The 23,327-nt window shown below is 45.8% G+C and overlaps 1 protein-coding gene across 1 annotated transcript in view; it reads right to left on the bottom strand.

Moving 5' to 3' along the window:
* The window catches only part of ATP8A2 (ATPase phospholipid transporting 8A2), a 447,047-nt gene extending 424,825 nt beyond the window's left edge, over positions 1–22,222 (bottom strand). Inside the window, exon 1 of the mRNA XM_070471693.1 lies at positions 21,978–22,222. Within this exon, the coding sequence (XP_070327794.1) occupies positions 21,978–22,053 (76 nt within the window). The 5' untranslated portion in view covers positions 22,054–22,222. The remainder of the gene's footprint in view (positions 1–21,977) is intronic.
* Between the last annotated feature and the right edge of the window lie 1,105 nt (positions 22,223–23,327).

The following is a 23,327-nucleotide window of genomic DNA, read 5'->3' as shown; positions in this document are numbered from 1 at the left end:
CACACATGCAGCACACTGGTGCAACAGGAAGATGGCTTAACCCCTGTTGGCCAACTGAGGCCCACAGTCCTTCCTGAAGACTGGGCAGTGTGTCCTGTTTCCTGGGTGAATGCCAACGTTTTAGTATTTTCCATGGTTTTCCCAGTTACCCTCTAATTCAGAGGCAGCAACCCTGTTAGACTGGCGCTTCGATGTGCCTGGCACAGACCTCTGTCTCTTCCTGAAGGTCATGATTTATAAGGACCTGAAATAAAGCACTATCATCCTGTCAAATCACTTTTTCCATTCACTCTTCCAGGTTATCTGTTCCACCATCTCTGTCTCATTTCAGCTTAGCTATTTGCTATGGTATTTGCAATTTTTCATCTTAGATCTTGAGCCCTGTATGTCGGAGAGCTTGTCCTTTTGTTTGTATTTTTCACGCTCCGTAATGATCATGCTCAGACTAATAAACAAATGTCAGTAACCGTCTCCTTCCTCCCCAGAGGGAAATGAGGCCCAAGCAAATCTGTTTTTTGTAAACAGACACAATCGACATTAGTATTAAGCCTGCAGACTCTGAGTCAATACTGCAGTGTACAGAGTGTGCATCAGGACAGAGAAGGAATGAAAGCCAGCCCGCTGGTCTAGCCAGCAATGTTATTTCCAGAAATTGTTGATTGCAGAAAAAGTGAGCTTTACAGGAATATCAAAGTAAGAAAGGGTATACATCAGTTCAGAAGGAGCAGAGAAAACTAAAAAAGAAAGATCTTCAAATAACAATTCTGCAACATGATATAGGAATTTGCATACAACTGAAGATACTAAAATCAAGCACCACAACATTGCTTTACTGAAGTGTTATGATTCTTTGCATATTTTCAGAAAGCTCATTTTTTCTACATTTAGGCTGCTTCTTGTGCAACATTCCAAGAGGATCACAGTCTTGTTCTCTACCTATACTCAGAAATCAAAACTAGGAGGCATAAAATCAGTTTCCTAAAATTATTAGACACAAGTTGGGTTTCCAGGAACTATGAGAGCTGTTCCAAAGCACAGGAGCTATGAGGATTCCCTAATGAAACTGTTTTTAAAATAAAGCCAAGATTATTTTGGGAGAGAGAAGATTTAAGGTAAAGGCTTAATACAGAAAACCCATAAATAGAACTCATTAATAAGACACTAATACAATACTTGGAGAGTTTTTACTTTGCTCTGCTACAAACCTGGCTGCATGCTGTGTGCATGCTGAATTGTGTCTGACTCTGTGACCCCACGGACTGTGGTCCGCCAGGCTCCTCTGTCCATGGGGTTCTCCAGGCAAGAATACTGGATTGGGTTGCATTTTCCTTCTCCAGGGGATCTTCCTGACCCAGGGGTTAAACCTGGATCTCCTGCATTGCAGGTGGATTCTTTATCGTCTGAACCACCAGGGAAGCCCCCCTCCAGAGTTGAATCAGAGTCAAAACTCTCTAGTGAGAAACCCACTGTGGAACCTTAGAATCCTTCAAAGGATCCTCCACCACTTTGCAGGTGAAGTTCAAACTGTTTAAGGAAGCTGGGCTTTCCTGCTCCCCAGACCAGATGTATCCAGCCCCCACAGGCTGCTTCCTGGGCCCTGAGCCCTCATATACCCCGACACCCTCCTTCTGAGACTCAGTCTTCACATGGAGCTTCCTCTGACCACCTCATTTGGGCGCTCACCCACCCTCCACCCGAGACATCCCTCCTTCCCCTCCCCGTCATGGCTCCTATCACCCTGAACAAGCCGTCTACTCATCTGGATCCCTCAGGCCCCCAGCACAGTGTCAGCACTTAATCAGCACCTGCACCCAGAAAGTACTCAACGACTGTCCCAATGGATGGATGAGAACACGAACCAGCATCCCCTGCATCTGGCATGATCCCAGGATTCCTTACCTGTGATCAATGAAGATAACTTCCATGCAGATTATAGAATCATACATAGAGTTTTCTTGGACATTCCCAATGTCAAGGTCTCTACTCCTCTCAGGCCCTAATCTTCAAAGTGTCATGGCTGAAACTAGCTACCAAATGCCTCAAATCAGTGGGCAACAGTCCCTTTAAAAATAAATGTATATTAGAAAAATATGCCTCTAGACCATGTGTTCCAGCTGGGTTCTGGGGAAACACGGTGCCCTCCCCGCCCCCCACCTCAGTATGGAGAAAGCTGGCCTGGAGGCAAACATCTGGATGCAGAAGAGTTGAAAACTGATTCAAGGTTGCCCGGTTAGTTCCTGGCAAAGGTGGAGACAGAATTTACAACTCATACGACTCACCACGAATTCCGCTTAAGGATGGTTTTCTTCATATTTTCTGCGGTTCCAGTACTATTCCAGCTCAATAGTACTAACCAAGACAGAAGGTTCCATGGAACAAGAACCATTCTATCAAGGAGGCCTCTGTAAGTGGGCCTCTATGAGCATGCTCATTTGCTCAGTCGTGTCCAACTCCCTGTGACCACATGGACTATAGCCCACCAGGCTTCTCTGTCCATGGGATTCTCCAGGCAAGAATATTGGACTGTGTTGCCATTTCCTTCTCCAGGGGATCTTCCTAACCCATGAATCGAACCCACATCTCCTGCATTGGCATATGGATTCTTTACCACTAGCACCACCTGGATAGTCCCTAGGTGGGCCTGGGGAACTTAAAATTCAGAGGGCTCTGTTTCGACCAGAGTCCTGAACTGGCATTCTGCTAGATTCAGCCACTCTCTACTGAAAGGCAGAGAATAAATGAGACTGAACCAGTAAATCCTACACTTGTCCCAGGAGCCAGCACCTGGCAAACCAACACGGAACATAGGCTGACTGCAAAGGGCACCATCCATCAAGCCTACCCTCTCACCCACACAGACACCCTCCAGCACAGAGGTCCCGTGGCCAGGATACCTGCTTGAGGCTGATCACCTGGCTCTTACGCACACATCTGCTGCCTTATTCTCCTGAAACAAAAAGCACTTATCTTTGCCCCTTGAAATCTAGCCTATACTATATTAATTGCTGGGGGGAAAAAATAGCTTGAAGCAGGAGAATAGGGATGAAAAACAGTAATTTTTGGAGAAGAAAATTTTTGGCTGCCAGTTAAAGGAAACAAGAGATTCCTATTATAGCCTGTTGTTGTTCAGTCGCTAAGTGATGTTTGACTCTTTGCAACCCCATGGACTGCAGCACACCAGGCCTCCCTGTCCATCACCAACTCCTGGAGCTTATTCAAACTCATGTCCATTGAGTCGGTGATGCCATCCAACCGTCTCATCCTCTGTTGTCCCCTTCTCCTCCTGTCCTCAATCTTTCCCAGCATCAGGGTCTTTTTCAACGAGTCAGCCTGAGTAAGCATTTATTAATACTGGGGACTCCCTGGCAGTCCAGTGGTTAAGACTCTAAGCTCCCAATACAGGGAGCATGGGTTCAATCCCTGGTTGGGGAACTACGATTCCACATGCCCCACAGCACAACCTAAAACTAAAATATAATAATAATACTAATACTGCTGCTAGCCATTTTTTCAGGTTCAATTTATAACCTGAGAGATACACACTCTTGCTCTAGTGAGGCAGGCTGAAAGACCGTGAGAAAATGTCACTTCAATTACAGCATCGTGCCAGTTATCTGCAGATCCTATGTTTAACACTTTGAGTAAAAGAAATGACCATCCCCTTCATTTATAACACTGAACCACTTTAAAGGGCCTTAGTGTACTTCTCGTTATCCTCATCAACTCTGCAACACTGCAAGGGCGAGAACGTGTCCAGATCTCATGAAGAATACATGCTTCTTAGGGCAGGTAGGACCTCCATCTCACTTCCCAGCTGGGCAGCCCCATGCGGTCGATTCATCTCTGTATTAACCCAGCGTGCGCATGAGTCGTCCAGGGAACTGAATAAGAGTTACCATTATCGCCAGCTGAGGACGTGATCATAGGAAAAAGACACTAAGCCATAAAATGCCCATCATTGAGCTGGCAGTCACAGAGCCCATGAGCACTCAGACCGCCACCTCTCAAACTCACCCACAGCTTTCAATAAAATGTATCAACCACACTGTATGGGCACAATTCTATGAAGGTCTCCCTCCTCTCCCGACTCCACCGCTGGGGCCCCTGTCCAGACCCCAGCACCACAGCCCAGATTCCACAATGGATCCGGGGCACCAGCCAGCCATGCTTCTGTTCCCAGGTGGAGCCCCGAGGGTGACCGCACCTCACGTTGTATGGACTCGGCACTAGGACAGAGGAGCCAGGGACGAGCTGGCTGCTCCTCCGTGCCCTGGAATTTGATAGCTTTATGTCTTCCTTTTAAAAATAATTTATGTATTACTTTTGGCTGTGCTGGGTCTCTGCTGCTGCGCACAGGCTTCCTCTAGATGCAGCGAGTAGGGAGCTGCTCTCCTGTTGCAGAGTACAGGCTCTCGGGTGCATGGGCTCAGTAGTTGTGGCACAAGCACTTAGGCGCTCTGTGGCATGTGATCTATTCCTGGACCAGGGATTGAACCCGTGTCCTCTGCATTGGCAGGCAGGTTCTTTACCACTGAGCCACCTGGGAAGTCCAATAGCTTTATTTCTTAAGCCAGGTACTTATATACTGTACATTACGATAGACGGTGGGTGAAGGTGCCACAACGACTGAGGCCGCGCCCTAGAGCCCAAGTGCTGCAACTTCTGAAGTCTGAGCACCCTAGCGCCTGTGCTCCACAACAGGAGAGGCCACCACAACAAGAAGCCCAAGCACCACACCTAGCGAGCAGCCTCGGCTCGCTGCAACTAGAGAAAAGCCACCACAGCCACAAACACCCAACACAGATAAACTTTTTTAAAAGTTTTAAAGAATAAATAAACTTTTTTTAAAAAAAGCTCCCCACGACCCTTCTGTGCCTCTAGTATTCCTCTATCATCCATGCAACCCATCAGAAATTAATTATGCCTTGTGGGCCGCTCTTTTATGATTGCCACAAATTGTTATCTATTTTTCATTATTTTTTCATGACATGCCCTGCTCTTATCTCCCCACCCCAGATGATTAAATCCTTGGAAACGGACCATGTAGTCCTGTGCATCCTTCATCCACAACAAGGTACCCAAGTCACTGCCTGACATAATGTAGATGAGATGTGTTCAATAAGTATTTATTTGCATTAAAAAACACATAAGTTAAATATCTGGGGGACTTCTTCAGTCCAAAGTTGAGTATGATAAACAGGTGTGCAAACACCTTTCTCCATTAAACCCACCCCCACCTGCAGCCTCATGTCATAGATTCTCCTAAATTCACCGAAGCACCATCCTCAGGTGGGAAACTGATGTTGTTTCACAGGAAGAGACAAATTCTCCTGTGCACTTACTGATATAAGCAGAATTCATTAATGCTCTTCAATAATTAAGCCCACTGTGTCCATTGACTGGAGAATGGATAAAGGAGATGTGGCATATTATATACAACAGAATACTAATCAGCCATTAAAAAAAAAGAATGAAATGATGCCATTTGCAGGAACATGAATGGACCTAGAGAATATTACACGAACTGAAGTAAGTCAGATAAAGACAAACATCATATGATATCACTTATATCTGGAACATAGAAAAATGATACACATGAATTTATTTAGTCCTACAGATATAGAAAACAAACTTCTGGCTATCAAAAGGGAAAGGGGAGAGGAGGGATAAATGAAGAGTTTGGGATTAACAAACTACTATATATAAAATAGATAACCAACAAGGACTAACTGTACAGCACAGGTAACTCTGCTCAAAATCTCATAATAACCTATGATGGAAACACTCTAAAAAAGAAAATACATATATGTATACTCATCACTTCACTTTACCCCTGAAACTAACACAACATTGCCAATAAACTCTAATGCAAAAAAAATTTTTTCTAAAAATTAAGCCCACTAAGACTTACATATGACTTTCCAAAGACATTTGTAACCACACAGACAGAGCTCGAATTATACAGTGAGAAGTTAATGATCTAGTTACAAACAAAATCAACTTGGATGATAAGGGCCCTATAGTCCTAGTATATTGTTCTTGAAATAATTACATTATCACATTCAAGTCACTGCTTTAATTATAAATTTTATAATAATTCATAGTCACACTAAGTTTCAGGCAGTGTGAAGTGCTCTCAGTAATCAGGGGGGTAGGGAGGACTATCACTGTGTTTTACATGTGAGGAAAGTGGTGCTGAAGAAGAGGTCACTTCCCCAAGGACACCTAGCAAGGAGGGGTCAGGGTCAAACCCCACAGCAGCAGTCATCTAGCTAAAAACCCCATGGGGAGAACTTCCCCCAAAGAAAGACACAATTCTCAAATGGAAAGAACTTTCCAGCACTAAGCATTTAATTAAGAGAAAAAGAAATACTGAGGCCATCATATTGATATTTGAGAACATCAAGGGTGAAAATATTAGAAACTACAAAGAAAAATAGCTGCAAAGGAACGAGAATCAGATTTTTATCAGCAAATCTGAGTAGAGGAAAATAAGGAAGCAGCCTCCCAAGGGCTGAAGGAAAAGCATTTCCAGTCTAGAACTCTGTATTCAGCAATATTAGCCCTCAGTTGAAAGGGTGACACAGAAGTATTTTTGTGCTCAGCCCAGACCGCAGGTCCAAACAAAGGAGAAAAGAGTGTCTGGTTGGCTTCCAGCCTCAACCAGCACACACGCTCTGAAGTAAAGAAAGGAAAAAGTGGAACAGACAACTCGCATGGGCATGTGACCCCAATGCCTAGAAAGGGTTAACCCACTGAAACACTGGCCCTCTGGGAACTGAAAGGCCAGCAGTTTTCCCTTGGTGGGGTCCCTGGCTCACAGGGCACACGGAAGAGCTGACGCGGACAGGACTCAGCAGACCAGCCACAAGGAAGCCCTGGCAGCTCATCCCACCATCCTGCACTCACTGAAGACCGTGTGGGCAGTCCCAGTGGCCAGATGCGTCCCTTCCAGGACTCTCAACTTCAAAAAAAAAAAAAAAAAAAGAGTTCTGGAATCACTGAGTCCCAAAGATGCATGCACACCATGAAAAGGGGAAAGCAAGAAGAATTCACATTCAGTAATAAAGTGAACAGAAAATACTCTGAAGCAAGTATAATTTATGTCTTCCAGGAAGGGAGTAATCAATCCATAAAGCAATACTAGACTGTTACAAAAAAAGAATTGGTTAGAGACTCTGGAAATAAAATATCTAATTGTTGAAACAAAAAGTCAATAGATATGAAGAACTGACAAGAAGAGAAGCTGAAGAGAGAATTACTGAACTGGAAGGCAACTCAAAGCAATTCTCCCCAAGTAGGGCATAAAGAGATGGGCGGGCGGGGGGAAGGAGAACTGAGAAATCAAATCGGAGTTGGGCAAGGGACCAACAGCAACCTAACTGGGGTTGCAGGGAGGAAGAGGAGCAGAGGGGAGGCGGTAAGAGCTGACAAGGGAGGTGAAACACGAGAATTTCCTCCAAAGAAAGACACAATTCTCAGACTGCAAGAGCTTCCCAGAACGGAACATTTAACTGATGGAAAAAAGAAATACTGAGGCTGTCATACCAAAATTTGAGAACATCAAGGACAAAAATATTTCAAACTAATCAAAAATAAAAAACCAGCTTAGCTGCAAAGGAACGAGAGCCAGTTTCTTATCAGCAAGTCCAGGTAGAAGAAGATAAAGAAGCAGTATCTTTTAAGTGCTGAAGGAAAAGCATTCTGAGTCTAGAACTCTGTAGTCAGCAAAACTATCCCTCAGTTGCAAGGAGGACACAGAAGTGTTTTCAGGGACAAAGGAATCAGTTTACCACTCACAGATGGTCACTGGGAGACCTTAGGGGATCTCTTCCAATGAGAGAAATGGAACACAAAGAGGAAGATCTGTAAGCAAAGAAATTAGTAGGTACCTATTTCCTGCTGTGTGGAACAGATGCAAGAGCTGTCAGCAAGGAGGCAGGGTAAAGGAGGGGAGACAGTGTCCACGGCTAGTCCTCCTGCTGTCCTTGGGGCTCGTTGAGGAGAGGGAAGTGATCTATATACTGATTAATTCTAGCGGCTGTTACAGGAAAAAAAAAAAGAAGTAAATATGTGTATTCTATCTTTATAACTTAAAAGCACCCTCTAGAAGAATAGGTTTTCTTGAACTAGTTTCCAAAAACTAAGGGAAAACCTTACCAAAGAAAACTGGAAACAACAAAAGCATCATTCATGGAAGAAAACATTGATAAGTTGAATTCTTTTTTAATTAAGAACCTGTGCTCTGCCGAAGACACAGAATGAAAAGATGAGCTGCAGAACGATTTGTCAGCTGCTCCCCGTAGACAGCACAGCATGTGGTCAAAAGTCCATTTAACTGTAAATCCCAAGTGTATGATGTTGGAAGGTTCTCCCAGCAAAGACTGAAGGATAATACCTGACCAACAAGACTCTCAAGCAACTAAGTTTTATGAGTGATTGAAAGTGAAGGGCAAAGTGAGTCACTCAGTCGTGTCTGACTCTTTTGTGACCCCATGGACTGTCGCCCACCAGGCTTCTCTGTCCATGGGATTCTCCAAGCAAGAATACTGGAGTGGGTTGCCATTTCCTTCTTCAGGGGATCTTCCTGACCCAGGGAATGGAATCTAGGTCTCCCACATTGCAGGCAGTCTTCAACTGAGCCACCGGTTCAAAGAAATGTAATAGGCCTTTGCAGTATTATGACCCAGTCTGTTTTCTAAATTAATTCTAGGTGGATCTTTTAGACTATGCCCATGGGGGGGGGGGGTGGTTTACTCAGTGGAAGAGGAAGATAAAATAACCCTGACAAGGACATGGCTGGAGCTTGAGGGCATGGGTCCTAGTCTCCATCACTGACCTGGAGCCCCAGTGGGTCCTGGCTTCACCCCTCCCAGCCTTGGTTTCCTCACCTGGAAATGTGGGCACTGGACTGCCAGATGATTTTATTCCAAAAAGTCTGCAATTCCATGAACAGTCAATCAGAACTGTTTGGACGAGATGACCTATCACGTTATCCAACAGAAATATTTTTTAGCATTAAAAAATTTTTTTCTTTGCATATAGTTGATTTGCAATGTTGTATTTGTTTCAAGTGTATAGCAAAGTGAATCAGTTTTAAATATGTGTGTGTGTGTGTGTGTGTGTGTGTGTGTGTATACTTTTTTAGATTCTTTTCCCATATAGGTCATTACAGAGTAGTGAATAGAGTTCCTATTCAATAGAGACCTCTACAGAGGTCTATAGACTCTACAGACTCTATAGAGACCTATACAGTAGGTCCTTATTAGTTATCTATTTTACATATTTTTGCTGTTGTAGTTCAGTGGCTAAGTCGTGTCCAACTCTTTGCAACCTCATGGACTACAGCACGCCAGGCTCCTCGGTCCTTTGCTGTCTCCCAGAGTTTGCTCAAACTCATGTCCATTGAGTCAGTGATACCATCCAACCATCTCACCCTCTGTCGCCCCCATCTCCTCTTGCCCTCAACCTTTCCCAGATCAGGGTCTTTTCCAATGAGTCAGCTCTTTGCATCAGGTGGCCAACTTTATATATAGCAGCAAGTATATGTCAATCTCAATATCCTAATTTATCCCTCCCCCCCCACACCTTCCCTGCTGGTAACCATAAGTTTGTTTACCAACAGAAACACAATGCAACATTAAACATATGCAACCTGAAATTTTCTGGTAGGCACACTACAGAAGGTAAAAAGAAACATGGAAGATAATTTTTGATATGCTTTTATTAAACCTGACATAGCCCAAATACTATTTCAATATATAACATAAAATATTAATGAATATTTTACATTCCATTTTTGTAAGAGGTCTTCAAAATCCAGTGTGTATTTTCCACTCATACGACAGCTGTTTCTGGTTCATTTTACTGCACTCAGTAGCCACGTGGGGCTGCTGGCCCCACACTGGATGGCACAGACGTGGGGGATGCCTTCAGCATTGATAATGTCTGACTCGGGGCAGAAACCCTGAGCTCTCTGAGGGACAGATATCAGACCAGCAAGACGGAAATACAGCTTTTCTCCTTGCCCACCCTCAGAAAGCGTCTCCTCACCTCTCACACGCCTGGTCTCTGTCTCTCCAGCTCACGATTCCATAACCATCCTTCCTCTTCATCTCTGACGTTGCCCTGGTTCAGGCTGGCATTTCCCTCAGCCCCTAACCATCTGTTTCATTTGCAGTCTTCATTGATCCCATGTTTCCACCCAGTCCCATTCATTTTCACAGGCGGCTCCTCTCAGTCACCTGCCCACACTGGTGCTCCCCCTCCAGAAACAGCGCCTGAGCCCTGACTCAGAAGTGGAAACCAGTGAGACCCTGGGATCCAGACATCGGGAAGGGGGCCACAGGAACACAGTGCAGAGCAGACCTGGAGCCTCTCTTAGTTATTCTCACCAGCAAAAACGAGCAGGGAACTTTAGAGAAGGGACATATAGGGCAGGGCACACAATAGAAACAGCACAATCGGACACGTCTAGCAATTCGGTTCAGCTACACTTGGCCCTTGAGTGAGTCCCTGAGATTCCAGAGGACAGAAGCTTGGTTGCTAGATATACAGTAACTACCTCTCTGGGGGTTCAGAGATGGATAACCTAAATGTCCATGGACAGAGGAATGGATAAAGAAGGTGTGGTACGTATATAACTATAGTGGAATATTACTTAGCTATAAAAAGAATGAAATAATGGCACTTGGAGCAACATGGATGCAACTAGAGGTTATCACACTAAGAGAAGTCAGAAAGAGAAAAACAAATATCATATGCCACTTAGATGTGGAATCGAAAATAAGATGCAAATGAACTTATCTACGAAACAGAAACAGAGGGAACAGACTTGTAGTTGCCAAGGCGGAAGGAGGTGGGGAGGGGTAGACTGGGAGTTTGGGATTAGCAGATGACAATTATTATATACAGAATGGATAAATAAGGCCCTACTGCACAGCACAGAGAACTATAGTTCAACATTCTGTGATAAACAATATTCTGTGATAAACCATGATGGAAAAGAATATGAAAATTAATGTATGTCAACATATAACCGCATCACTTTACTATACAGCAAAAATTAACACAACATCATAAATCAGCTCTGCTTCAATAAACATTTTTTTATATTCTGTAGCTTTAAAACCAGAGTTATGCTTCCTCAGTGCGTTAAAGAAAAGAAAACTGAAGAATCTTAAATAAGGATCAGCATGATGAGGCTAAAAATAGCTGATAAGAGGCCTGATCCTGCAGCGCCCTGACCTGAATAAATCACCCGCAGTGAGCGAGTCACTCCGCGCTCTGAAGATGCATGAGTATCTCCTGGTATGAAGGTATCAGCTACCGGGAAGAGCAAGCATCTCTGCACTGAGGAGGTGGAATGAGATTCCCGACGTCAGAGCGAAGTGCTGACTCGATGTGTCGCATGCTCACCCTGGTTCCCTGGATGACCAGTCTTGGTCATGTGCTTAAAATATTACCATAAGCCCAGGATCCTCGGTTCCACTGATGGCTAACAGAGACAGGAAAGGGAACAGGGGCTCCTAAATGCCCCACCAGAATGTGGGAAATGCGCCATTTGGCATAAGGTTACAAACGACTGGAAAACTTGCTTGCAAATGTATAAACGCTAAATCAAAGTTAATCAAGATTAGGGTCTTTTTTAGGGTGAAATCTGATGGTATATTAGATTCTGATTCCTTTTTTTTTTATTCCTTTTTTATGGTTCAATTTTTTAAACTTTTTTAAAAAAATTATTTATTTTTGGCTGTGCTGGGTCTTTTTTTTTTTTTTTAACTTTTAATTTTGTATTGGGGTAAATGGCAACCCACTGCAGTACTCTTGCCTGGAAAATCCCATGGATGGAGGAGCCTGGTAGGCTGCAGTCTATGGGGTCGCTAAGAGTCAGACACAACTGAGTGACTTCACTTTCACTTTCATGGCTGATTAACAAACAATGTTTCAATAGCTTCAGCTGAACACAAAAGGGACTCAGTCATACATATACATGTATCCGTTCTCCCCTAAACTCCCCTCCAATTCAGGCTGCCACATAACATTGAGAAGTGTTTCCTGCGCTATACAGTAAGCTCTTTTTGTTATCTATTTTAAATATAGCAGTGTGTACAGAGAGGCACTGAGCAAGGTAAGAGATGAGCTGTCAGAGCAAGAGACGCGCACAGAAACAACAGACACACACAGACACATGCACAAATGTGCTGATGAATGAATGAAACAACAGGAACACAGCTACGCATGCAAACCCAAGCAGCTGTGTGTGGGGGACTCTGTCCCTTCCACTGTCAGAGTATTTTCAAGTGCAACCAACCATCCTCAAGTCCAGGTGAGGACTCTGTCCAAGGTCCTGCTTCTGCCTTTGTCCTTGATGGTGGAGAGAAGCTCTCAGGGCACAGATGTGAGATCACTTTTATTTTTAGCCTTTCTTAATGGTTGTTGACATTTGCTCTAAGCACTGTCACAGCCTAAAAGGACATAAATAACACCTTGTATGCAGTGTGATATTCACCAGAGGTTATATTTAGCCCATGTAAAGACCCAGACTGGAAATGTAGAGACCCATCTTTAAAGGTGCTCTGTACACACCCACCCACAAATGTTTGAAACCTTTTCAGAGAATAACTTTAACTTAATCCATTTGTCTAGCTGGCACCTATGTTAGATTAGGGTTTGAGATAAAGCATCCATTGTAAAGTAAAATCAATGAATGATAAAATAGCAGAAGTCATCAACTGATGTGCTTATTGATCCCTGTTGGGTAGAAAACCGTCTTGGAGGGAAGACTGCTTCTAACAGAAGGTGACAACCTTCAGAGACACCAGAGGATGGAAATCAGAGTGCTTGCTGGGTAATCACACACACTGGACAACAGCACAAACAGAACACAAATTAACCAGTGACAACCATGCAGTCATCTCCCAGTTAAGCCTCCATCATTTGATGCAGACAAGAAAATAACAACTGAAGTTTTTGCCAATTCTGCTGTTTGCAGGATAAGTAGGTGGTGGAACTGACCTTGGCTGATGCTGGGCAGCATGAGAAAGACCAGACATGCCAATATGAGCTCAATCAGATCACAAAGTCCTCTTTTTAATGGGCCGGGTAACTAATGTGTGCCCCTTTATACATATTACTAACTAATCACAACCACTCCATGAACTACACATTTTTTATTTTCATCCTCATTGGTAGTAGAAATAGAGAAAGCTTTGTAATGTCATACAGGTAGCAAATGAGTATCAAAATTTAAATCCACTTCTCTCTAACCCAAAAGCCTGATGTTTTAACCCCCATATATGTGTGACCTCAAGGAATCTTCCAAGTTAGACCAAGTTCAAAAATAATGCATGACAAAGCTCAGCCAAATCTTAATTTATTGAGTACCCACAGGATAGACAGTACAGAAAATGGAAGAAATTAGACCTAGTTCTTTATTTCCACTGGAGGAACAGAAAACAATACAGAATGAATTAACCTGTTCTATGAATGCAGGTCTGCTACTGAACTAAGAAGTGGTGGAAAGTAGCCTGGATTTGGAAACTAGCTGTCCTGCTGGAAGTTGACTAGCAAGCAAGACACACCTGGGGTTGGCGTCTCTTCTGTGAAATGAGGGGATTAAACTTTGAGATCTCTTCTAGTCCTTACATTTGTGGTCTTCGCCCTTTCAGCTGCCCCAGTTCTCCACACTCTCCCCTTGAAACTTGGGGCAGGTTGTTAGGGTAAATCTAGATCCATGTAGGAACGCTTTGTAAAACAAAACAAAATTAAAACCACCTTTGAAGACCAGGAGAGCACAGACAAGATGGATGGGTGGGGTGTGGATCTGGAGGGCTCTTCTGGAAGAGATGTCAGCCTCTGGGGTCGGTATTTGGTCTGTGTGCCTCCTGCCTACTCACCGTGGTTAAACTTTGCCAAATCTATACATTCAATAAGGCTTCTCTGGTGGCGCAGACAGTAAAGAATCCACCTGCAATTCACAAGACCTGGGTTTCATCCCTGGGTGGGGAAGATCCCCTGGAGGAAGGCATGGCAACCCACTCCAGTATTCTTGCCTGGAGAATTTGCATGGACAGATGAGCCTGGCGGGCTACAGTCCATGGGGTCACAAAGAGTTGGACATGACTGAGCGACTAAGAACACAGCACACATTGAATAAGGCAGGGGTAAGCTGCTGCCCAATACCACCAGACATCGTTGTCCATGGAAAACACCTCCCCTTCTGTCCGTCCTCACTCTCACCCCTGTCGCACACCCACCGACACACTCAGAACCTGATTCCCTGCTCACCCACGTGCACCATCTGTGAGGACACACATCCCATGTGCCCAGCACATAGCAGGCCCTCATACATATCTGCTCAAATCAATGACTTTGTTTCCACTTTGCCTCCCTCACTAGACTGAAAGGCTCCACCTCAACCAAACTGTAAGTTCTATAGAGGCAGAAGGCCCCCTCTTAGTAGTCTCATCTCCAGGGAAAATGTCTGAAACACACCAGCACAAAGTATATTTGAGCTGACCAAAGTAAAATCTCATATCCAGGTTAAGACAGGAGTCAAAGATGTCTCGTAGGTGAGAAATAACAACCCTAGAATTATTTCACTCAACAGTATGCAGCTTGGAGGGCTTCCCAGATGGCACTAGTGGTAAAGAACCTGCCTGCCGATGCAGGAGACATAAGAGAGGCGGGTTTGATCCCTGGGTTGGGAAGATCCCCTGGAGATGGGTGTGGCAATTCACTCCAGTATTCTTGCCTGGAGAATCCCATAGATGGACAGAGGAACCTGGTGGGCTGTATAGTCCACAGGGTCACAAAGAGTCAGACACGACTGAAGCAACTTAGCACATGCAGCTTGGCATGTAGTCTTTTTAAAAAATTTCATTGAAGTTTAGTTGATTTACAATGTGTTCATTTCCACTGTGCAGCAACGTGACTCAGTTATACATACATATATTCTTTTTCACATTCTCTTCCATCACGGTGTATCACAGGACATTGAATACAGCTCCCTGTGCCATATAGTAGGACCTGCTGCGTATCCAGTCTATATGTAATAGATTACATATACTAAGCTCAAGCTCCCAGACACCCCTTCCCTACCCCTCTCCCACTCGGCAACCACAAAACTGTTCTCTATGTCTGTTGGCACATAATCTGAAAGCAGACCCCGACCGCTGACCCCTTCATTGCTAGTTTGCAAAGAATGAGAAGCACAATTTGAAGGGAGTACCCTATTGTTTAAGCTCACTCCTGCTCACATTCAGCCAAGATACATCAAGCAGGAGGTAACGTGCCAAGCACAGAGCTTCTTAAACACAGAGGCTCCGTGGTGTTACAAAGGTGGTGGGCAATCTAATTGCCCTGAAGGAACCTCCTACCATGGAAATTATAATAGTATAATTCAAATGTTTTCAATGGGAATATACCACAAGACCTGGAACACGACAATTAACCATTTGATTTGATGAAAAATGACTATGCCTTACTTTTGTATATTAAATGTTATATTTTGAGATCATTTCAGATGCACATGCAATTGTAAGAAATGACAACTGAGGGTTCCCTGGTGATTCAGTGGTAAAGAATCTGCCTGCCAATGCAGGAGCCATGGGTTCGATCCCTCAACCAGGAAGACCTCACATGCTGTGGAGCAACTAAGCCTGTGTGCCACCACTACTGAGCCCATGCCCTCTAGAGCCTGTGCTCAGAAACCAGAGAAGCCACTGCAATGAGAAGCCCACACACTACAACTGGAGAGCAGCTCCCACGCTCCACAGCTAGAGAAAAGCCCTCAGAGCAACGAAGACCCAGTGCAGCCAAAAAAATAAATACATAAAACCATTTAAAACTGAGATGACACTGAGATTGCGTGTACCCTCCAGCCGGTTCCCCCAGTGGCACCATCTTGCAAAACTATAAGGCAGCATCACAAGAAGGACACTGACATGGAGGAAGTCAAGATGCAGAAATGCCCCTCAGCACAAGGATGCCCATGTTGCCCTGTACCCCTCCCACCCCTGCACCCTCCTGCACCCCAGCAACCACTAGCCAGCTCTCCATTTCTATTAATACAATGTTGCATTTCATGAATGTTACATCAATGGGATCAGACAGCATATAACCTATTGTGGCTGGACTTTTTCACTCAGCAGAATTCTCTGCAGATCCACATTGCTGTACTGGGTTCCTGTTTATTGCTGAGCAGTGATCCCTGGGACAGAGACACCACAGTTCTTGTTCAATCACCCAGCCACAGAAGGACATCTAGTTTTTGGCTATCAGAAGGACATCTAGTTTTTGGCCATCTAGTGCAGCTGCTATGAATATTGATGTACAAGTTTTTGTGTGAAGGGAAGATTCCGTTTCTCTGAAATAAATGCCCAAGGGTACAACTGCTATGTCAAAGGACACTGCAGGTTCAGTTTTGTAAGAAATTGCCAAACGTTTTTCCTGAGTGGTTGGCTGGACCATTTTACCTGCCCAGCACTAAGGTATGAGTGATCCAGTTTCCCTGGACCCTGGCAGGTGTTTTTTGATGTCATCACTTTTCATTATAGCCATTCTGATAGATGCTCCATGATTCACTTTAATCAACACAAAGTTCCAGAGGTGAAAGGGAGAGACCCCCAAAACTACCAGGAATCTTGATGTATTTTCTGGTTTCTTATGATTATCTAAAAGGTGCAAGCAAACCAGCCTCTGCCCATACTGAACTGGGGACAGGTAGGAGGGCAAGAGTCCTTCCCTAGTGTAACAGAACTACAGCTTGAGAGCAAACTTCACACTCCAGAAGCACGAGATCCTGGAAGCATCCCCTTATTGTACTTTCAGTAACCATTTATTGGCAGTACTAGCAAATATAATCAAATGGGAAAAAATATTATAGCATTTATAAAGGAAGAAACTAAATGACTATTGGCAGATACTGAGACTACCTAGGCTTGAAAATTGTAATGAATCCATAAACTATCAAAATCCTTGCCACTATTATTCAACATAGTTCTGAAAGTCCTAGCTACAGCAATCAGAAGAAAAAGAAATAAAAGGAATCCAGATCAGAAAATAAGAAGTTAAGCTCCCAGTGTTTGCAGATGATGTGATACTGTACATAGAAAACCCTAAAGACACAATCAGAAAATTACTAGAGCTAATTAGTGAATTTGGCAAAGTTGCAGGATACAAAATCAATACACAGAAATCACTTGCATTTCTATATACTAACAATGAAAAATGAGAAAGCACAATTAAGGAATCAATCCCATTCACCATTGCAACAAAAAGAATTAAATATCTGGGAATGAACTTACTTAAAGATACAAAAGAACTGTACACAGAAAATTAGAAGACACTAATGAAAGAAATCAAAGATGACATAAACAGATGGAGAGATATTCCATGTTCCTGGATAGGAAGAATCAATATTTTGAAAATTACTATACTACCAAAAGCAATCTACAGATTTAATGCAATCCCTATCAACTTACCAACTTACCAATGGCATTTTTCACAGAACTCGAACAAAAAATTTCACAATTCATATGGAAACACAACCCCCACATAGCCAAAGCAGTCCTGAGAAAGAAGAGTGGAGCTGGAGGAATCAAGCCTCCTGACTTCAGATTATACTACAAAGCTACAGTCATCAAGACAGTATGGTACTGGCACCAAAACAGAAATATAGACCAATGGAACAAGATAGAAAGCCTAGAAATAAACCCATGCACCTAAGGGTACCTTATTTTTGACAAAGGAGGCAAGAATATACAATGGGGCAAAGACAGCCTCTTCAATAAATGGTGCTGGGAAAACTGGACAGCTACATGTAAAAGAATGAAATTAGAACACTTCCTAACACCATACACATAGATTAACTCAAAATGGATTAAAGACCTAAATGTAAGACCAGAAACTATAAAACTCTTAGAGGAAAACAAAGACAAAACACTTGATGACATAAATTAAAGCAAGTTCCTCTATGACCCACCTCCTAAAGTAACAGAAATAAAAACAAAAGTAAACAAGTTGGACCTGATTAAACTTAAAAGCTTTTGCACAGTAAAGGAAACTATAAGGAAAGTGAAAAGACAACCCACAGAATGGGAGAAAATAATAACAAATGAAACAACTGACCAAGGATTAATTTCTAAAATATGCAAGCAGCTCATACAACTCAATACCAGAAAAACATACAACCCAATCAAAAAGTGGGAAAAAGACCTAAACAGACATTTCTCCAAAGAAGACATACAGATGGTTAACAAACATATGAAAAGCTGTTCAACATTGCTTATTATTAGAGAAATGCAAATCACAACTACAATGAGATATCACCTCACACTGTTCAGAATGGCCCTCATCAAAAATCTGCAAACAATAAATGCTGAAAAGGGTGTGGAGAAAAGGGAACACTCTTGCACTGTTGGTGGGAATGTAAATTGATACAGCCACTATAGAAGACAGTATGGAGATTCCTTTAAAAACTAGGAATAAAACCACCATATGACCCAGCAATTCCACTCCAACTGAAAGAGACACATGTATCCCATTGTCCATTGCAGCACTATTTACAATAGCTAGAACATGGAAGCAACCTAGATGTCATCGACAGAAGATGGATAAAGAAGTTGTGGTATATATACCCAATGGAATATTATTCAGCCATAAAAAGGAATGCATTTGAGTCAGTTCTAATGAGTTGGATGAACCTAGAACCTGTTATACAGAGTTAAGTGAGTCAGAAAGAGAAAAATAAATACCGTATTCTAACCCATATATACAGAATCTAGAAAAATGGTACTGAAGAATTCACTTACAGGGCAACAGTGGAAAAACAGACATAGAGAATAGACTTACAGACATAGAAGGGAGGAGAGGGTGAGATGTATGAAAAGAGTAACATGGGCACTTACATTACCATATGTAAAATAGATAGCCATATGGGAATTTGCTGTATGGCTCAGGAAACTCAAATAGGGGCTTTGTATCAACCTAGAGTGGTAGGATGGGGAGGGAGATGGGAGGGAGCTTCAATAGGGAGGGGATATATGTACACCTATGGCTGATTCATGTTGAGGTTTGATGGAAAACAGCAAAGTTCTCTAAAAGCAATTATCCTTCAATAAAAAATTAATTAATTTAAAAAATTCTTAAGACAGCCCACTAGGCTGTTGGATACACAATCGATATAGAAACCCCAAAGCTTTGCTAGGCACTAGCAAAACCAATTTAAACTGTAATTTGTGAATAACCTTTTTTCTTTTTCTATTAGTCTTTAGATGCATGCTCAGACATGTCTGAATCTTTGTGACCCCATGAATATAGCCCATTAGGCTTCTCAGTCCAGGCAAGAATACTAGAGTGGGTTGCCATTCCCTTCTTCAGGGGATCTTCTCCACCTTGGGATAGAACCCATGTCTCTAGGATCTACTGCATTGGCAGGCTGGTTCTTTACCTCTAGTGTCACCTGGAAAGGCCCACCAGGCCCTTCACGCAGGTTCAAATGTGTGCCCCAGAGAGCCCGCACTGTCAAGGCCGCCCTCTTCCTTACACAGTGTGTAGTGAAAAAGTGAAAGTCGCTCAGTCATGTCTGACTTTTTGCAACTCTGTGGACTGTAGCCTGCCAGGCTCCTCTGTCCATGGAATCATCCAGGCAAGAATACTGGAGTGGGTAGCTGTTCCCTGCCCCAGGGTATCATCCCAACCCAGGAATCAAACCCAGGTCTCCCACATTGCAGGTGGATTCTTTACCATCTGAGCCACCAGGGAAACCCAAGAATACTGGATTGGGTAGTCTATCCCTTTTCCAAGGAATCTTCCTGACCCAGGAATTGAACCAGGGTCTCCTGCATTGCAAGCGGATTCTTTACCATCTGAGCCTCCAGGGAAGTGTAATAGACCCCAAATAAACTCCCATCTTGCAGCGTATCCAACAGTGAGGCCCCCATCCTCCACCTCTGAACGTGTCTTCACTGCTCCACCCTGATGACGTGCTCTCTTCTCTGAATCTCAGAACCCTGCCCTCCCTTCTCCCCTGGCTTTTACGTCCGTGCCAACAACTGTACAACTGTCACATTAGCCTTAAAACGGCCTTCTAGAACTCATTTCCTCCTCCAGTGACCACTCCCCTTCTGCTCCATGCTCCCTAGCAACAAAGTTCACCCTAAAGAGTTTTCCGGTCAAACCATTTCCAACGCCTGTCCTCTTTGTCTCTTATGGACATTCTTCCCGGGATCACACAGAATCAGCTCCTGCAAGGACACCAATGCCCTCCCCTTCCTGCTGCTGAACAAACAGATGATTCTCAGGCCTCACCTGTCCTGAGCCTGGGGTGAGGCCAGGCCCAGTCGGACACCCCGCTTCCTGGACACGGTCTCTTGGCTCCCTCTGAGCTCACTGGCCAAACTCGCAGCCCCCTGCTGCCGCCTGCATCTCCCTGACCTTGAAACATGGAGTGCCCAGGGCTCTGGGCAAAGACCCCTCTCGTTTTGCCCACATGTATACACATGGGTTACGTAATCAGCAGGGCTCAGAGCCAAATGAAAGCACAGGCCCCTGGCTCAAAAATCAGGAAGACTTCCGACAGAGCAAGAGCAGGGCCTGAAGGCAAACTGGGGACTCTCCAGATGGCAGCCTGAATGAGTGCTGGTCAAACCCCGTCCTGAGAGCCCGTCCTGCTGGGCAATCCTCCGGGTTCTCCTCTCCTCACCAGCCTGCCTCTCTCCACTGGGCTCTCTGGCTGGCACTTCACAGGTTCAAAGCCAAACTCCTGATCCCCTCTCCCCCACAGAAAACAGAACCCTGCTCTTCCTGAACCTTTTCCCATCTCAGTAACCATTTCTTGGACCCCAAACCTCCAATTTTGCATCTCCTCCTTCACTTACACCCTCATCCTAATCATGAGCAAATGCTGCAGGTCCTACCTTCAAACACAAGGCAGTTGTACCCCCCTTCCCCCTTGGCACCCACACAGGGACCATCCGCCCTCCCCCGACCTGGGACTCCGGCAGTCTGGTCTCAGCCCATCAGCCCCCTTATCCTCTGCCGCTGGGATTCTCTGCAAGTGACTCCGAAGGTGCCCCGACATCACTCAAGCCTAGGAAACAGCAGTCTAGACTGTCTGATAAGCTGCTTCCCTTTCACATTATTCAGCCACAGGAATAGGGAAGTCACTTATTTTTATATGCCTATTTTCTCAAACAAAATCCACGGGAGACTACTACCAGAGACCCCAGCTCCAAGCCGCAAAGCCTGGACCTGCCTGTATGTACCTACAGACTTGTCAAGAGCCCCGAAGTGGCACGAAATCTAATCGTTCTGAAGCGCCCTTTCAATGTTTCATGATCGAAGGGTGTCGATAGAGCATCCTGTGTCACCATCACGTGACACCCAGCTCCACAAGCCTGTGGTCCCTACACACGTTTACATAACAAACCACACACGGCTCCAGAGGACTGGCTCCGAGGCCGCCCTCGACGCGCCGGGCTGCGTGTGGCTCTAACGACCGGGCCTCCGAGGAGCAGTGCCGGCTCGCGGGGGCGCCGGGCGGCCCCCGGGGGTGAGGGAGGGAGGGGTCAGCGGCTCGGGCGTCGCTGCGCGCGGCCGCGGGGTCCCCAGGGAGTCCCAGCGCCGAGTGCCCCGCCGCCCCCCACCCCAGCTCTGCGGCAGCAAGGCGCGCGGCGAGGCCAGAGGGGCGAGATGCTGGCGCGCCGCCCGCCCCGAGCCCACCGCAGGGGGGACGGGGGTGGGGGCGGAGGGATGGGGGGGGCTGGAGGCGAGCCGGGCCCCTCCCTTCCCCATCCCGGGGGGACCTGCCCCCACCCGCGGCCTGGGCCTCGCAGCGCGGGGAGGGGTCGGAGGCGCGGACGAAGGGCGGGGCGCTGTGTCCTGACCGCGCCCCTGGCCCGCCCCGCCCGCGCCCCCCCAACTCCGCCCGCTCCCCGGCCCAGAACCCCCCCAGTCCGCGCCCCCGCTCTCACCCACGGACGCGCGGATCCGCGGCCTCCCGGGCAGGGACATCCTAAGAGCCTGGGCGCGGCCGGGGCCGTTGGGCATCGCGCCCCCCGCGGGCGCTGCGCGGGGCTGGGCGCGGGGCCGGCGGCCCGAGGGCCATGGGGGGCGCGCCGGGCGGGAGCGGGCGTCCTCTGCGCGGGGCTGCGCCTTCCGTGCCGCTGCGGCGCCCAGTGCGGCGGCGGCGCCCGGGCTGCGGGCGCGGGCGCGGGCGCGGGGCGCGGAGTGGGGGGGAGCCCAGGGCTCCGGGAAGCAGCCGAACGTCACGCAGGATGGGGCGCCTGCAGGTGCGGAGAAGGCGCGGGGCGGGGCAGGGGATCCGTGCTTTGGGGGTCCGCCTCGGGGACGCGCGCCCCTAGGGGACTTTGTCTCTGGTTTCCCTGCAGTTGCCGTAGGGCGCTGATGTGAGGCGGTCAGGACGCCTGCTTTCTCTTTTTACGCCCCCTCCCCCGCAGTTTCTGTTCTTCCATTTCCTCTGTGTCCGGTCTGCTGGGGCCTATGCGGAACCTCACAGGAACAGGTATTTCTAAGGTGCCCGATGGTGGCCTTGTCCCCAGTGAAGTCCTGGGTCCCTAGACTCCTACCACCACCCCCACCCCCACCACGACACAACCTCCCTCCAGCTCTACCTGGTGGCTTGTTAAAGCTATAAGACATGTGGGCATCACTTAACACCAGATGCACACACACATACACACACTCACACGGAAACAGAATCATTGAGGGGTGAGGGGACTGGTCCAAGATCACTTGATCTACTTTTGGTTGTTTTTACCTTAATGTTAATGTTGAAACTGGGCTTGGTCCTCCTGGGCACAGTTCCATAAAGGTGGGGGTGAGAGAGGGGGGCACAATCTGTTTAATATCTGATAAAATTCTGACCTCAAAGTGAACACACACACACACACACACACACACACACACACAACGATGTAAGTAAGAGCCTGTCCCAGCATTTACTGATGCGATCATTAAGCTTCAAAAAACATAAACATCAGGGTTGTCAAGAGCAGAGTTCAGCACAGAGAATCCTCCCCCAGACGCAAAGCCATGTGGTGCCAAGCTCCCACTTGGCTGGCTTCTGCCTCCATTCTTAGAAAAAACTGCAGAAGGAATGGACAGCTTGCTTTGGAAACTGAGGGCTGGGAATTTCAGCTTCAAGTAGGATTCCTGCCTATCCTGGGCCCTAAAACAAAACAAAACAGGTTCCTGATAAGCAATGAGCCTTTAGCAGGAAGTTGAGGAAGAGGACATGTTCTGAATTGCAGGGCTGAGTTTCAGGGTGGCAGAAGATGTTTTCTTAGAAGGTCATCACAGCT

Source organism: Odocoileus virginianus, chromosome 8 (assembly GCF_023699985.2).
Source record: "Odocoileus virginianus isolate 20LAN1187 ecotype Illinois chromosome 8, Ovbor_1.2, whole genome shotgun sequence".
Taxonomy (NCBI): Eukaryota; Metazoa; Chordata; class Mammalia; order Artiodactyla; family Cervidae; genus Odocoileus; species Odocoileus virginianus.
The sequence above is the reverse complement of the archived record's forward strand: the minus strand, read 5'-3'. Positions and strand labels throughout refer to the sequence as shown.